At 42.2% G+C, this 15,870-nt stretch overlaps 1 protein-coding gene across 1 annotated transcript in view; it reads right to left on the bottom strand.

Annotated features, from left to right (window-relative positions):
* Window positions 1-4,100: 4,100 nt before the first annotated feature.
* Window positions 4,101-15,870, bottom strand: part of TXNDC8 (thioredoxin domain containing 8) — a 32,331-nt gene continuing 20,561 nt past the window's right edge. Inside the window, exons 5-6 of the mRNA XM_070376078.1 lie at window positions 5,021-5,086; window positions 4,101-4,163 (exon numbers count right to left, since the gene is read on the bottom strand). Coding sequence (XP_070232179.1) covers window positions 4,101-4,163; window positions 5,021-5,086 — 129 coding nt within the window. The remainder of the gene's footprint in view (window positions 4,164-5,020; window positions 5,087-15,870) is intronic.

Genomic DNA, 15,870 nt, shown 5'->3' with positions numbered 1-15,870 from the left:
GGGTTTTGGCAGAAAGATGAATGATTCACAATTTCATTCTGCCGTCAACAGGAAACCATTCCACTTCTTGTTTTTTTTTTCTTTCATATAATCAGAGTTTGGTTACATTTTCACAAAATGGAAGCCACAGACCCATGAGACCATGAGAGATAATTTCAAGTAGTAATTTCTGATGATTTGGGGTGGTATGGGGAATGTGGTATTAAATAGCTTTGACACAGGGAGAATGCTATTTTTTTTTGCTGTTCAATTTAAACCCCTTAATTTTATTTTTATGTGTACATAAAAATTAATAGGCAATACTTCCCTTGTGGCACAATGGATAGGAATCTGCCTGCCAATGCAGGGGACATGGGTTCAATTCCTGGTCTGGGAAGATTCCACATGCCGTGGAGCAACTAAGGCCATGAGCCACAATAACTGAGCCCAAGGGCTACAACTACTGAAGCCTGCATGCCTAGAGCCTGTGCCCCGAAACAAGAGAAGCCCCTGCACCCCAACAAAAAGTAGCCCCTGCTTGCCATAACTATAGAAAGCCCACACAGCAACGAAGTCTCAGTGCAGTCAAAAAATCATAGTAATTTTTAAAAATAGTTTTTAATTTATTTTTTTATTGAAGGATAATTGCTTTACAGCATTTTGTTGTTTTCTGTCAAGCCTCAACATGAATCAGCCATAGGTATACATATATCCCCTCCCTTTTGAACCTCCCTCCCATCTCCCTTCCCATCCCACTCCTCTAGGTTGATACAGAGCCTGTTTGAGTTTCCTGAGCCATACAGCAAATTCCGTTGGCCATCTATTTTACACGTGGTAATGTAAGTTTCCATGTTACTCTTTCCATACATCTCACCCTCTCCTTCCCTCTTCCCATGTCCATAAGTCTTTTCTTTATGTGTGTTTCTCCAATTGCTTCCCTGTAAATAAATTCTTCAGTACCATTTTTCTAGATTCCGTATATATGCATTAGAATACAATATTTATCTTTCTCTTTCTGACTTACTTCACTCTGTACAATAGGTTCTAGGTTCATCCAGTTCATTAGGACTGACTCAAATGTGTTCCTTGTTACGGCTGAGTAATATTCCATTGTGTATATGTATCACAACTTCCTTATCCATGCATCTGTTGATGGACATCTAGGTTGCTTCCATGTTCTACTGTTGATGGACATCTAGGTTGCTTCCATGTTCTAGTATGGAAGCTGTCCAGTGTTGGAGAAGACTCTTGAGAGTCCCTTGGACTGCAAGGAGATCCAATCCATCCTAAGGAAATTGGTCCTGAATATTCATTGGAAGGACTGATGCTGAAGCTGAAGCTCCAATACTTTGGCCACCTGATGCAAAGAACTGACTCATTTGAAAAGACACGGATGCTGGGAAAGATTGAAGGCAGGAGGAAAAGGGGATGACAGAGGATGAGATGGTTGGATGGCATTACCGACTTGATGGGCAGGAGTTTGAGCAAGCTCTGGGAGTTGGTGATGGACAGGGAAGCCTGGCATGCTGCAGTCCATGCGGTTGTGGAGTGTCGGACACAACTGAGTGACTGAACTGATGTTAAAACTGAGAAACCAGCACAGGTATGTTACTGTGGACTAAGCCCCAGATTTTACTTACACTTCATCATTTTTCCCATTTATGCCCCTTTTCTGCTCTAGGCTCCCATTCAGGGTACCATGTTGCATTTAGCTTCGTGTCTTGTGGGTCTCCTCTGGTCTGTGCCCTGGGCTGGATGTCAGAGAATTAGAGGTGAGAAAGATAACATGCTCCCATCCTATGGAAATGTTTCAGCCTAAACACTGTAAGGGTCAAGATAAGCAACTCAAGGTTCAACAGAGATCAAGAAAGCTGGTACCCCTCACCGCTCCCTTCTGCTATCCTTCTCCTGTTTGTCCTTTCCTTAGTTGGTACTTGCATTTCAAGGGACTGAGATCAACTTATCATTCAGAAGAAGTACAACAATCTTTTTATGAGTGCTTTTAACCTTTTGCTCTTGAGCTAACATTTAATTGGGAGATCAAGGAGGCCAGGTTTACATCATCGTACATTTTAACATCTTTGAAATGGATATGTCTCTGACAAGAAGTGGCATCTCATAATCTTAGTGGACCAGGTGGCAGGTCTGACTTGGATTGTCACTGCGTGTGCACAGACTTGGCCGGAGCTGTTCATGTGTGGTCACCTGAATAGAAGCGTTGTTGATGCCCTAGGAGTTTTTAATTGCAGTTTAAAATGTCTTTTAAAAGAATACACTGTCAGCATTGAAGTGAAAAGTTATTATAGATGCAGAACGACCTGAACACACAGCAGGAGGATGTACATTTGGGACCCATGAAGGTGAAACAGGAGGGAAGGGAGCAGGGCTTAAGAATGGTATAGCCAAGGACATGACATAAACTGATTAGAACCAAATAGGTAAAACATGGCAAACAGCTTCCATCAGACCTTAAGCCTCAGTATATGCTCATTGTAACACATCAGCAAGCTAAATGACACACCCACAGGCACCATGACAGATCCAAGGTCAACTGTAAACATCAAAAAGTGGGTGGTGACACAATTCCTGGAAATCCCCACCCCTTTTCCAAAGTAGCTGGAATACTCCTACCACTCATTAGCCTTTGAAGTTACCCACCCCCATAAAAACTGACAACTTTATGCTTTCATGCTGCTCTCACCTTCAGAGATGGCTCACACTCTGTCTCTGAAGTGTTTCTCTCTAAATAAAACCACTTCTTACCTATCACTTTATCTCTTACTAAATTCTTTCTGTGAGGAGACACCAAGAGTCTGAGCTTCAGTAAGTCCGTATCCCAGTTAAAGGACTGTGGGTTCAAGTCCCAAACATAGTTAAACAGTTTCGACATCATGTTGGTAGCTTGAAATCTACCAAGTATTTACACCTCAGAAACTGGCAATCACTACAAACTTCTTCCACCCAGGGAGCCCATTAAACATTTACTCATACATGTCTACTTACAGGATTGTTGCAAATGTTAAATGAGGTGACGGATGCAAAGGACTTGAAACTGAGCAGGATCCCATGGGGCTCCTGGGCACAAAAACGTTTCTGTGTCCCCTGTTTCTTGTTTGTAGGAAATAGGCTTCATTCACCCTCCATGCCCTCTCCTGAGTTCCAAACGGCAGGTTCAAAAGTTGCTAATAAGGGAAAGAGACAAGGGAGGAGCAGCCAAGAAACAAGAGCGCAGCCTTGGGGCAGGGTCCTGGTTCCCCCTCAAGGGATACACACAGCAATGTGAGCTGCTTTACAGATACTGAAACCCCACCAGGTGGGAAAAGTTAACTGTATGCTGCCCACAAGCACAAAGACCCCAGGCCAGTTGCAACTAGAAGGCTGATGATGCTGACTTCCAATTATCTCACCACCAACCGATCAGAAGAATGTCCATGAGCTGATCACACCCTCCTCTTTGAACAATTACTATAAAATTCCTCACTACCCTCTCCAGGTCAGGATGCATAGTTTTGAGGGCATGGCCTCCTTTGCCTGGTAAAGCAATAAAGCAGTTTTTTTTTTTTTTTTCCTGCTTCACCCAAAACTCTGTCTCTAAGGTTTCATTTGGTATTGGTGTACAGAGGCCAAATCTCAGCTACAGGCTTGGCATGTTGCCTAGCACATAGTAAGTATTTATACATGTAACCATAGCTGTATACACCTTGCTTTCTTTTATGCAATGACATGGTTCCAATACAAGGTGATGCACTGGAGAAGAATTTTGTACCACAAACAATGGCTCAGTTGGGAAGAGTCTGCTATATATTTGGAGTGCATCAAGCCAATAAGACTTCTATATGTTTCTTGATTGCTATGATAGATCCCGTCTTCTGCCATCTCTGGAAAACCTTCTCACTGAAGTGGTATTACTTAGCTGTGCATAAAAGAATGGAAATGACACGATCTCTGACAGCACAAGAGTTTTGACGATTTTTGCAGTGAGATTGCGATATGGAATTCAACCTGTAAAGCATCAGGAGAGCGATCAATAGAACACCACAATGTTTACTGGAAATAAAAACACAACACATTCACTGTGGCCTTTTAAAACACTGCAAGTGTATTTTGTCTTGGAGATCAGCTTACATGAATTCTCGAATCTTTTCTTCCAGTTTTTTAGCATCAGCTCCACAAAGTTCAAAAATCTGTTCACAAATACACAAAGGTGAAATATTTATTGGTTCAAATATGGCCAAGATGGAGCTTTGTGGAATTTTGTTCCTGTTTATAAATTTATCCACTACTCATTTCCATCATCTGCAAGATAGAAATTAGATAAACTTTAGATAGAAATACACATTAACACACTAAATTTCTGATGTTTTATTTGGCACCTTTTCAAAATTGCTTATGCTAACAGATTTATGTAATTTTCCATGATATTCCTCTAAACTAAGATCTAAAATATATCACGTTGCTGGAAATGAGGAAAGCTGATCATCGCAACTTCTCAGGGCATTTATACACTGATCTTGAGGGCTTGCTAATTCATATACATGATCCCCTAAAGTTAAATAGCTTGTGATTTCCCATGCCCTGACTTTAGTTCAGGTAATAATAATGATTCTAAGAAGCACATTTTCTTTTCAGTTTTTCACATCTCTGAACTAGGATGGTGCGTCTATCCATGAACACCTTATATCTGATGAAATATGGAAGTTAAAGACCCTTACTCTTCATGATCAGTTCTGTACCAGTTGCTTGAGGTGGGCTGGAGAAAAGGAAGAGTGTGGGTAAACTGAAGCTGAGATTTGGTGAAGACTTGAGTTTCTAGTGAGGGAGGTTTCAGCAGCCAGAAATGGTGTTAGGACTTTGGGGGTAGGGGTTAGAAAAGTCTAGAACTACTTTCAGTGCTCAGTGTGCAACAGGGAAGATATTACGCCCACATCTAATGATTCTGCTTCCCAGGTAGCAGCATGGCACCTGTGGGCATCATGGTTCATTCTATTTCTTGAAAGTCAACCCCACTCTTGTGCCTCTGTCTTGATCCCATTTCACTTACCGGCTCGCTCAGGGATCCACTTCTATAACAGCAAATTGCTCTTTTGATTCTCGAGAATAGGGTTACCTAAGTGTGGGTGCAGAATTTCATGTTTTATCTGGGTTGTCTGGTTTGTAGCCATCTCCTCTATAACTAGTTCTCTCGGCCTTGGCCACCAGGGGAGGAAGGTGTCAGAAAGGATCTGCAAAAGGCTCTTTCTTAAGAGTCAGTGGCAGCTGGATGGAGCCTCTAGGGCATGATGGGAGTCTCATGCTCCTCTCAGGCTAGGGGAGGTACCAAGCCAAGAAGTCTTGGCAGTAACATAGGTAGGACTTGGTCACCTGAATGACCAGCTTGGCCAGGGGTAGAAAAAGGATGGTAAGCTTAGCCAACTGACCAAAGTACTGAACCCATTGCCAGGAAACTCCTGGTCAAGATGAGGCAAAGGAAGCCAGCCTTTGCCTGCTTGGCATGCTCCATGAAGCGGGGGGCTGGGAGCTGGGAGCTTGGGCATGCTTTTTTCACTCTTTTCACTTGGGGATATTAGGACTTCCTAGACAGCTCAATCTGGTCAGAAAGGAACTTTGTCCCTGGTCTCTAACCGATGCTGGGGTGGAAAGCGGGGTGGGAGAGGCTTGGGGTTCACTCCAGTCTCAGTCTGTTTTTCCCCCTGTTTTTAACTATGTTTGCAGTGGCTCCCACTTATCCTTCCTTGTGGCTTCTGTCCAAGGTTCCTCCTGAGTCTCTATCCTCTACTCCTCTGCTTCAGGAGTGGCTTGACTCCAGTGAAGGCACACGTAATAGCTGAGCAGAAGAAAGGCGCTGGCAAAGAAGGGATGAGAAGTTCCCAAGGTGTGTCTGTTCCCCATGTCCGCTGCCACGTAATTCTAGACAGTGCCCCGCACCCCCGGTGCTCTAGAAGATGCTGTTTTATCATTCTTAGGGCAATGATTCTAGTAGATCTGATTCTGACTCCTTATTTTAGGATCTCCCCCACTGCCAAAAAGCAGCATGGAGCCAAAGAGTTTGGGGGCCCCTAAAAATGGGCTTCTCTTTTTGGATGAGAGTTCCCTGAATAGAGGGGTGGCACAATCCGTAGGGGTATTAGAAGCAGGAGGGCTCACCTCGAAGGGAGATTTCCAGGGAGGGGTGATTTCCATGACCATAGGGATTGTGGTATGCCCATGCTATGACTTGGGCATCCAGAAGCCACAGATGCGCTAAGAGCCTTGGCAACCGTGGAATTTGACTCCTCTTTCTTCTAGATACATTGAATCTAATACAGGGCCACCATCACCTACCCAGACATCTGAGCCAGGAAACCGAGGCCACTTAAAATATTCATATATATTCAGAACATCGCACAAATGACAGCATACAGCTTGGCGAGTTATTACAAGAGAGAGCCCACTCGTGTAACCATGTCCTGATCAAGATGTAGATGCAGCTTAGCTCCTCGCTCCCAGGCATTGCCCTGTGCCCAAAGCCAAAGTCTACTCCAGATTTTTCACCACAAGTGGGCTTGGTCTGTCTTTGAACTTTTATAAATGGAATTCTATAGTATGTTGTGTGTATTCTTTTGCACCTGGCTTCTTACTCAACATGATGTTTCTGAGATTTATCTGTGTAACGGCCATACATTCATTTTCAGCTTTTTTTTTTTTTTAGTATTCTATTGCATGACTATAACACAGTTTATCCACCTGGGCTATGACCCAGAGTGCTGCTAGGAACATCCTTTGTGCAGACATCTTTGGGGGCATATGAACACCCATTCTTGTTGCATTCTGTAGTTTACCTGAAAGGGGGGGATTACTGAGTTCAGCTTTTATAGGAGTTACCCAACAGGTTTTCAAAGAGATTGCATCAGTGTAAACTCCACCAGCAGGGGATAAGTGTTCTGCTTGACCCACATGCTTGACAGCACTTGGTACTGCCAGTCTTCTTCATGCTAACCATTTGGTGGCTTTAGGTGACATTGAATTTGTGTCTGAATCCCATGGTTTTTACCCAATCAACTTTCCCCTGGATTTTAGCAACAGCTTACACTTTGCTTTTTGGAAGGAATGATGCTAAAGCTGAAATTCCAATACCATGGTCACCTCATGCGAAGAGTTGACTCATTGGAAAAGACTCTGATGCTGGGAGGGATTGGGGGCAGGAGGAGAAGGGGACGACAGAGGATGAGATGGCTGGATGGCATCACCAACTCGATGGACGTGAATTTGAGTGAACTCCAGGGGTTGGTGATGGACAGGGAGGCCTGGCGTGCTGCAATTCATGGGGTTGCAAAGAGTCGGACACGACTGAGCGACTGAACTGAACTGAACACTTTGTTTCCTTCTCCAGTCTTATGCCCCTGAGACTTCTTCCCCTCAAAGCTCAAAAACACAAATCCTGCCATGCTATTTTTCTTTGTGAAATTCTTGAGTGTTTTTCCATCATCATAAAATTCAAGCTTCTTACAGGGATTCCTTGATTTTATCTTTTCCACCTCCACTGTCACTCTCTACCATAAACTGGACTCAAGCAAAAATTTATAGCTGGATTTGTTACTTAATAAGTGCCTACTCGATCCAGACATACAATGAACAAAACAAGACAAAATCCCACCACAGAGCTCATATTCTAGCGATAATTAAATACTCTTGGTGTATGATTACCAAATAATTCCTGACCTCATACCAGAGATACTTTATAAGTCTCTGCTTCTGCTCATCTTTAATCACTTGCTAAACTTAGTAATCCTTTATGATTTAACTCATGAAGGCTTCTCTGAAGTCTTTTTCTGTCATCTCAGAGTAGCCAGTGCAATTCCAGAATCCAAGAGTTGATTTTATTACCCATCTTCTCCGCTAGACCAAGGATGGGGACTATATTTCTCCTCCACAGTTTTAGTATCTAGCTCAGAACCTTACCCAGAGTAGGGGCTCTATTAGAATGGTATTAACCCTGAAGTGAATGAGCTAAGTTGAATCCTGGTCTTTGAGGGCCGGGTCCAAGACTCAGTGCTAAGTTTGAGGGATTAGGTGTTACCTATCTTATTCTTTCTTTGTCCAGTCTGACAAAGGCAAACATTATCTTTGTGTCTTCCTGTCTAGCACAGGTCTTTGCATACAGGAGTTTAATAAATGTAGGTAACAGATGAGGAGCCGTTTACTGATAAGGGCTCATTTCACAAGTAGCTTTCTTTCGAAGGGATATATTTGCAAGGCCATTAATATCTAATTTCTGCCCAAAATATTTTTTCATTTTAACCTGAATGTTTAGTTGTACCTCTCCAAGTATGCTCTACATTGAAGCATTAAGAAGTAGTGTTAACCTTGGTCTTCTCAACGTCTTCATTTTTCTTGTACAGCTGCCACCCTAGTAATGACTGCTAATGAAAATTTCAAGCTCCAGTTTGCAAAGACCAGTGGAATATGTGGTGGTTGTTCATGCATTAGAGAACCACCAACTACATCCAACAATCAGTGCAAAGAAAAACCCCAGGGTTTCCTGGTGGTCCTGTGGCTAAGACTCTATGCTCCCAATGCAGAGGGCCCAGGTTCCATCCCTGGTCAGGGAAGTAGATTCTATACGTCACAACTAAAAGTTTACCTGCCATAACTAAAGATTCTGCGTGCCTCAACTAAGACCCAGCACAGCCAAATAAATAAATAAATAGAAAACCCAAACTTCCGTTATGGACATTTTCAAACATATACAAAAATAGAGAATAATAACATGAACACCCCCCCCCCCACATTTACCCACCACCCAGGTGCAACCAGAGGCAGTTTTTTATGCCAAAGACAAGCAATCACCTATAAAGAGTTTATTCCTGCCACTGGGAAAATGTAAGGGTGCTGGTGAGGCAGTGACTTCTAAGAATATACATCAAAGAGTCTGGCTAGTGATGTCCTTATAGAATAAGTATAAAATACTTTGATCAGTTGATACACAACTGAATGAATACTGAAGTTACATTTGGACCACTTGTGTGAAAGTTCAACAATTTCAGACATCTGTAGTTAGAAACAACAGCAGCAGCATAAAATTCTCAAAGCAACAGCAACAACCAACATAAACCAAAAAGCCCAACCAAACTAACCCACACAAGATACTTCTTGGGGGATGGGCTGTGGAAATACTTGTATGAACAAAACAAGTTTATAATTGAAATAGCATGATACTCTTTTTCTTCTGAGACATTATATGTGATTAATAAAATGAAAAGGGTATATCCAACAAAGGAATGTTTAAAAGTACCTCAGCCTTCTACTGAGAGGTGGATAGGGTTAATTACAGTTGGTTCCTATCTTGGCTTTTTTCTCTGACTCTCTGACTCCAGCCACACTCATTCTTTCCTCAGAACCATCTGCATCTTATTGCAGGTATTTGCACACTTCCTCTTTCACTTTCACAACACCCAGGGCAGACTCTGCAAATGCAAGCAGGTAAATTAAGGTTTTTGGAGCTGAGCAAAATCTAACCAAGAAGACACAGCCTCTTTGAAATAGTCTGTTTCACACAACTTGAACTTACTTGCACCTGAATTTAAGAAAAAAGCATATAAAGTAATCTGTTAGCTAATCTTTCCTTAATCTATACTGGCCCTTTTCTCAACTTGTTCCAGTAGTGAGATTTTGATAACATACTAATTCACTTTCATTTTCCTGTAGTAGAGTTAGAAACTGCCTATGCACCTGTTTCTCAGTACACTGGTGGCGTGAACACTTTTTCGGTGAGGGACCCGGTAATACCCATCTTAGGTTTTACGGGCCATATGGTCTCTGTCGAAACTACTTAAATGAACTCTCTGTACTATCTGCAACTTTTATGTAAATCTACATTTTTTTTCTCTATAAATCTATAAAGTATATAATATTGAAAATACAGTATAATTTTTATAATGATAATGCAGCAATAAACTTCGTTTTACTGAAGAAAAATCTACTCAAGTTATTAGGAGAACCACTGACTAAAACTACCCCAGCTGGCTAGGCATGATAGTAACAACTTGGGTGAGTTATCTTATGACAGGAGGTCCTGGTAAGGAATGGGGTACTAACAAGCTACATCAGCCAGAAGAATTTGGGAAAGGTCTAAAGGAGAGAAGAGATGCCAGTTCATATGTCCTACCAACCTCCCAGAATCCTTCTCACTGACTCCATCTTGGCTGAGAGATACATGTGCCACCAGGAAAAACCCTGAGTCATAATGATTGGCCAGAGACAACCCGGAAACTAACTCTATTACCATAAAACCTGAGACTGTGAGTCACATCAAAGAGCAGTGCTCCTGGGTTCCCTTACCTTCCTGCTCTCTGCTCAGGCGCCCCTTCCCAATCAAATCTTTTGCTTTTCAACACATGCATCTCCTCAGACAATTCATTTCCGAGTGTTAGACAAGAGGCCACTCTCAGGCCCTGGAAGGGGTCCCCCTTCCTGCAACAAAAACAGCTATTGTAGTGCAAAGGTAGCTGTACATAATTAAACAAATGGGCATAGCTGTGTCCCAGTAAAACTGAGGGTCAGATTTGTCCCTGGGGCCATAGTTTGCCAACTGTGAATAACTATGCCATCAACTGAAGCTGCCTGAAAGTCAGTCACTCAGGATAAGGTGGCTTTCTGTTGGAGGGGAAAAAAGAGGCATGAACCTAGTGTTGTAGGAATTTATGTTAAGCTACATTGAAAGTATGACAAGTGATTTTGGACTCTGGCCAGAGAAAATGTTATCCTGCCCATTACTGGACGAGTGGGAGGGAATTTTGTTCTTGGGGATAAAAATAGTTTTGGAGCCATTCCTTTCAATGGCATATACTATTGTTTTTATGTTTCTATTAAGCAATCTGCTCAACTGTCCAGCATTGGGAAAATATACCTGTTCACTATATTCCTTCACTTTCTTCTCCCTAAGTTCAAAGGTAAGCTTATCAGCTGAGCCAAGACAAAGGAATGAGCTCATGCCTGTCCTCCTCTTCCTTTTAGGAGCGTCTACTCAAGGGACAGGTCTGTCTCCTTCTGGAAAGCATGTTGGAAGTAAGCCTAATATCTGCCTTTTAAAGATAGCTCTGAAAAGCTATCACCCTCCCTTTGGGGGCTAAATAGTTACAAAAAGCAGCTTCCCTTTGGCTCAGATGGTAAAGAATCTGCCTGCAAGGCAGGATACCCAGGTTCATTCAGGGTCGGGAAGATTCCTTTGGAGGGTGGAATGGCTATCCATGCCAGTATTCTTGGCTGGAGAATTCCATGGACAGAGGAGCCTGGCAGGCTACGGTCCACAGGGTCTCAAAGAGTCGTTCACAACTGAATAACTAACACTTTTTTTTTCACCATTACAAAAACAGTAGTATTTCCTCCACCTGGGCGGGTTAACTGTGTCCTCTGCAGTTCCAGATTCACCCATAGATGGGTCATCTCAAGGTCTAGGTTCCAAGAATCTAGTGCAAAGTCTTTTGACATGGATCTAAGCCATGTTCTTCAATTACCACAATTTAGCACTTTATTACTTTTAATAAAGGTGACACTTCAATTTTCCACATGAATCCATGTGAGAACAAAGGTTAATGTAACAGGGCTGGTTGCTTATTCCTGGTGTGTCTCCAAGAGAACCATGACTTCACTAAGTCCTGGGGACTGTGGTCCTCCAAGTGTTTCTTGCGTGAGTGATGGATGATTTTGTAGTATATATCTCTAGAGCAATGGACTATGCCATTGCTGGCTTATTAAGCTGCTTTGCATAAACATCTATAATGATGATGAGCACCTAGTTTTACTGCTGAGTTTCCATTGTTATGGCTGGTTGTGAAGCAATGGTTGCTTAGCAAGTTATGTCATTGTGACCAGTCCCCATATAAAAGAACTCAGACCCAGAGACTCAAAAAGGCATCCCTAGGCATAGATATTCCACACATATCCTTGAAGTTCCTGCTAGGGAGTGCTTGTCCAGGGGTACTTAGAAACTTAGGTACTGCTAAGTAGCCCTGGACAAGGAAGAACATCAGAAATTCGTGCTGGACCTTTCTAGACTCCAACAATGCCTATCTTTTTTTCCCTTGTTGCTTTAACTCTATGTTTATTGCTGTAATAAATCTTAGCTATGAATATAACATGCTATTTATTGAGTCTTGTTAAAACTTTTGTGAATCACTGAATCAAACACTCCCTATAATTTCAACAAATTTAAAATTCAGAGAAGAACAGGGCTGGGACTAGGGTGGAAAATTTAAGCGGTGCCAAAAAATGTTAGTAATGAAGATAAATAATATCTTAGTACTTTAAAAAAAGTATTAAAATTTAATGCAAAAAAACCCATGATAAACAAAACATCAAAAGTTCAAATGAAGAAACGTTTCCACCCAGTAAGTGCAGTATCTTGCCTCACCCAAAACCCTGCCCTGGAGAAAAGACATACTACACAAGTAATTACTGCCTTTAAGTTGCTAAAGCTGAGAGCTGTATCTTTAGCAATCTTTAGCAAGGTTGCTAAATGGTGGTAAATAGTTGCTGTACTTCTCTGACTTTCCCTTCATGTTCACTTAGTTCTTGCCTCCTCCAGTCAATTAATCTCTGCCAACACATTAGATGCTCATGGGGCTGATACGTAACCCCTTCTAGGCACTGACACCTCTCAGAGCCCTGAAGACCATGTGAAAGCTCTTTACTTTTTCCCCTCATGCAGAATGCCTCTGTAACTGTGTGGGCTAAGTTGCTTCAGTCGTGTCCAACTCTTTGCAACCCTATGAACAGGAGCACACCAGGTTCCTCTGTCCATGGGACTTTCCAAGCCAGAATACTGGAGTGGATTGCCATGCCCTCCTCCAGGGGATCTTCCTGACGCAGGGATCTAACTTGCATCGTGCATGTCTCCTACATTGGCAGGTGGGTTCTTCACTTCTCTGGCCACCTAAGAAGCCACAATCTATTAAGACTGAAACCACGGGGTAGGTAACTCCAGAATACTAAGATGACTTAGCTTAAATGCATACTGTAGTTACTCAAAGAGCTTTAGAGGCCTCCAATAACCTTTATTTCTATATTTCTATTTACATATAAATTTTCAGGGAGATAGGTACACAGCTAGGTCCTAGGGCTCGAATAATAGCTACACTTCATAGTATACACCAAGTCTAGCGTGAGGTACTTTATTTACATTGTCACAAATTTTCATGATCAAGGTTCAAAGACACATGATGTTGTCGCTATGAAGAATGAAACTGAGCCTAAAGGTGGTTAAGGTACATTCCCAAGATCCTCACTAATAAGAAGCAGACCTGGAATTTAACTTACGATCATTTGATTCCAAAGACGGCAAGTCAGCCACAGACATTTTTTTGGAGTGGTGGGTCAATGCTGTTTTTTTTTTTTTAGGGTGCAGCATATATATATATATATATATATTTTTTTTTTTTAATACGAATAAAGTGACAATTTTATTATTTGGAATAAAGTTATGTGATTGCAAACTTCTCCCCCAGCAATATCCAATAAGTCCATCAATACATTGTTTAAATAACCACATTCAAATGCATTAAAATAATGTATTTGAAATCTGATGTCATACATTTTAACATTTTTATGAAGATGAACAAAGACCATTTGGGAGGGTGATTCTCCAGGGACCACCATTCTCCTCACTTCTACTATCTCATCTATTGTCCCTGCCTGGCCCTTGAAGACGCTGAGTATGTGACCACTGCTTCCAACCCTATCCTCTTTCCGGCACCCAGTGGTGCTGCCCACTTGGGATTCTTTTCATTTCTGTGCCTCCTTCAAGGAGGGCGCTTGCTGAAAATGACGTCTGTGTCCTCAGCTGGAGCCCACAATTCACACCCATAAGGGCAAGATCTTCCTCTCACTTAAAATGAGAGCTCAGTTCTTCTGAATTATTCATTTGTGAATAACTCATTTATTAGCATCTATGTACTTACATCCCTTCACTCTCAGCTTTCCTAAGTGCTTTGGGAAACCATCTTACTCTCATATCAAAAGATGAAAAAGTTAAAGTGAAAGTTGCTCAGTTGTGTCTGACTCTTTGTGACCCCATGGACTGTCCATGGAATTCTCCAGGCCAGAATACTCGAGTGGGTAGGCTTTCCCTTTTCCAGGGGATTTCCCAACCCAGGGATCGAACCCAGGTCTCCCGCATTGCAGGCAGATTCTTTACCAGCTGAGCCAGAAGGGAAGCCCAGGAATGCTGGAGCGGGTAGCCTATCCCTTCTCCAAGGGATCTTCCTCACCCAGGAATCAAACAAGGGTCTCCCACATTGTAGGCAGATTCTTTACCAACTGAGCTATCAGGGAAGCCCAAAAGATGAAAAGATGGAACCAATTTTTGAGAGTTGGCCCATATTTAAGCAGTTGACTAAGACCTGGCAAATCTGTTACTCTTCCTTCTCTACTTCACAGACTTCTACCAATTTCAGTCTGGAACCAATGTTATAAACATAGGGGATCTAGTGATTGGCTTCACAGGCTCACCGAATAGCCTAGCAATATACGCACATTTCAATTTAGGTGCATACATATATTCTTATGGAAAGAATTTATAGTCTCCATTGGATTTTAAGAGGGTCTATAAACAAGTTTATGAACTACCCTTAACAGAATATAGTGTAATATTCTGGTCACAAAAATCAGCCAAGATTTTGGGTGTCCCATCTGAAAGACACCAGAGGAATGCATTTTTATTTTTTGTTTTCTTTCTCTTTTTAGTTTTTTTTTAAATTATTTATTTTTAATTGAAGGATAATTGTTTGACAATATCGTGTTGGTTTCTACCACACATTAACATGGATCAGCCATAGGTACACCTATGTCCCCTTCTTTTTGAACCTCCCTCCCACCTCCTACCCCATCCCTCTAGGCTGTTACAGAGCCCCAGTCTGAGTTCGCTGAGTCATACAGCAAATTCCCTCTGGCTATCTATTTTACACTGTAGTGTATATGTTTCCATGCTATCTTTCTTTCTTTTTTTAACCACAGTGAATCTTACTGGAACAGGCTATGATGGCCTAGATGAAAACACTCAGGGGCAGAGCAGGAAAGAACAATCCCACTGTATTTATTACCTGGAATTTGCTTTGGCTGGCCTTTGGCCTAAAACTGTGAAATAATTATAGCTGTTGTTTACAGCACATCCCAGCCAGATGTTCACCCAACCTCTGCATGGAAACTTTCAGCAGCAGGGAAGGCCCATTATCCACCATAACCCTAGGTCATGGTTATGTAGCTTCATTTGATTTAGATTTTTAAATTTTTATTTTGTGAATAGTCTATGCGCTTTGTGAATATTTTGAATGAGCAAGACTCAAGAGGCTAAAATAATAAAACCAGGGGCTCTCCTGGTGGCTCAGTGGTAAATAATCCGCCTGCCAATGCAGGGAAGACAGGTTCGATCTCTGATCTGGAAAGATCCTATATGCAGCAGAGGGACTAATCCTGTGTGCCAAAACTATACAGCCTGTGCTCTAGAGCCTGGGAGCTGCAACTACTGAGCCCCATGCCTCAACTGCTGAAGCCTGCCTGCCCTAGAGTCTGTGCTCCACAATGAGAAGCCACCGCCACGAGAAGCCCACACACAGCGATCAGAGAGTGGCCCCCGCTTGCCGCAACTAGAGGAAAAAACCTGCACAGCAGCAAAGACCCAGCACAGCCAAAAATAAATAAAAGTATCCAAAAATATATAACAAAACCATTAAAGGATGATCCAGGGTGGAGTTGGCAGTTAGGAAACGCCAGGAAACTGAGGGTAAGGGAGACTACTGTGTTTGAGTAGAAGAGGTAATCCTGAGATTTTTGGCAGCAATGAAAAGAGAGAAACCCAAGGGATTCCCTAAGTCTTCTGGTCTAATGAGAGGAAGCTGATCATATTTTCAAGGGAGGCAA

The sequence above is a fragment of the Bos mutus genome, chromosome 8, assembly GCF_027580195.1.
Source record: "Bos mutus isolate GX-2022 chromosome 8, NWIPB_WYAK_1.1, whole genome shotgun sequence".
NCBI lineage: Eukaryota > Metazoa > Chordata > Mammalia > Artiodactyla > Bovidae > Bos > Bos mutus.
Note: the sequence above shows the minus strand (reverse complement) of the source record. Positions and strands in the feature narration are given on the sequence as shown.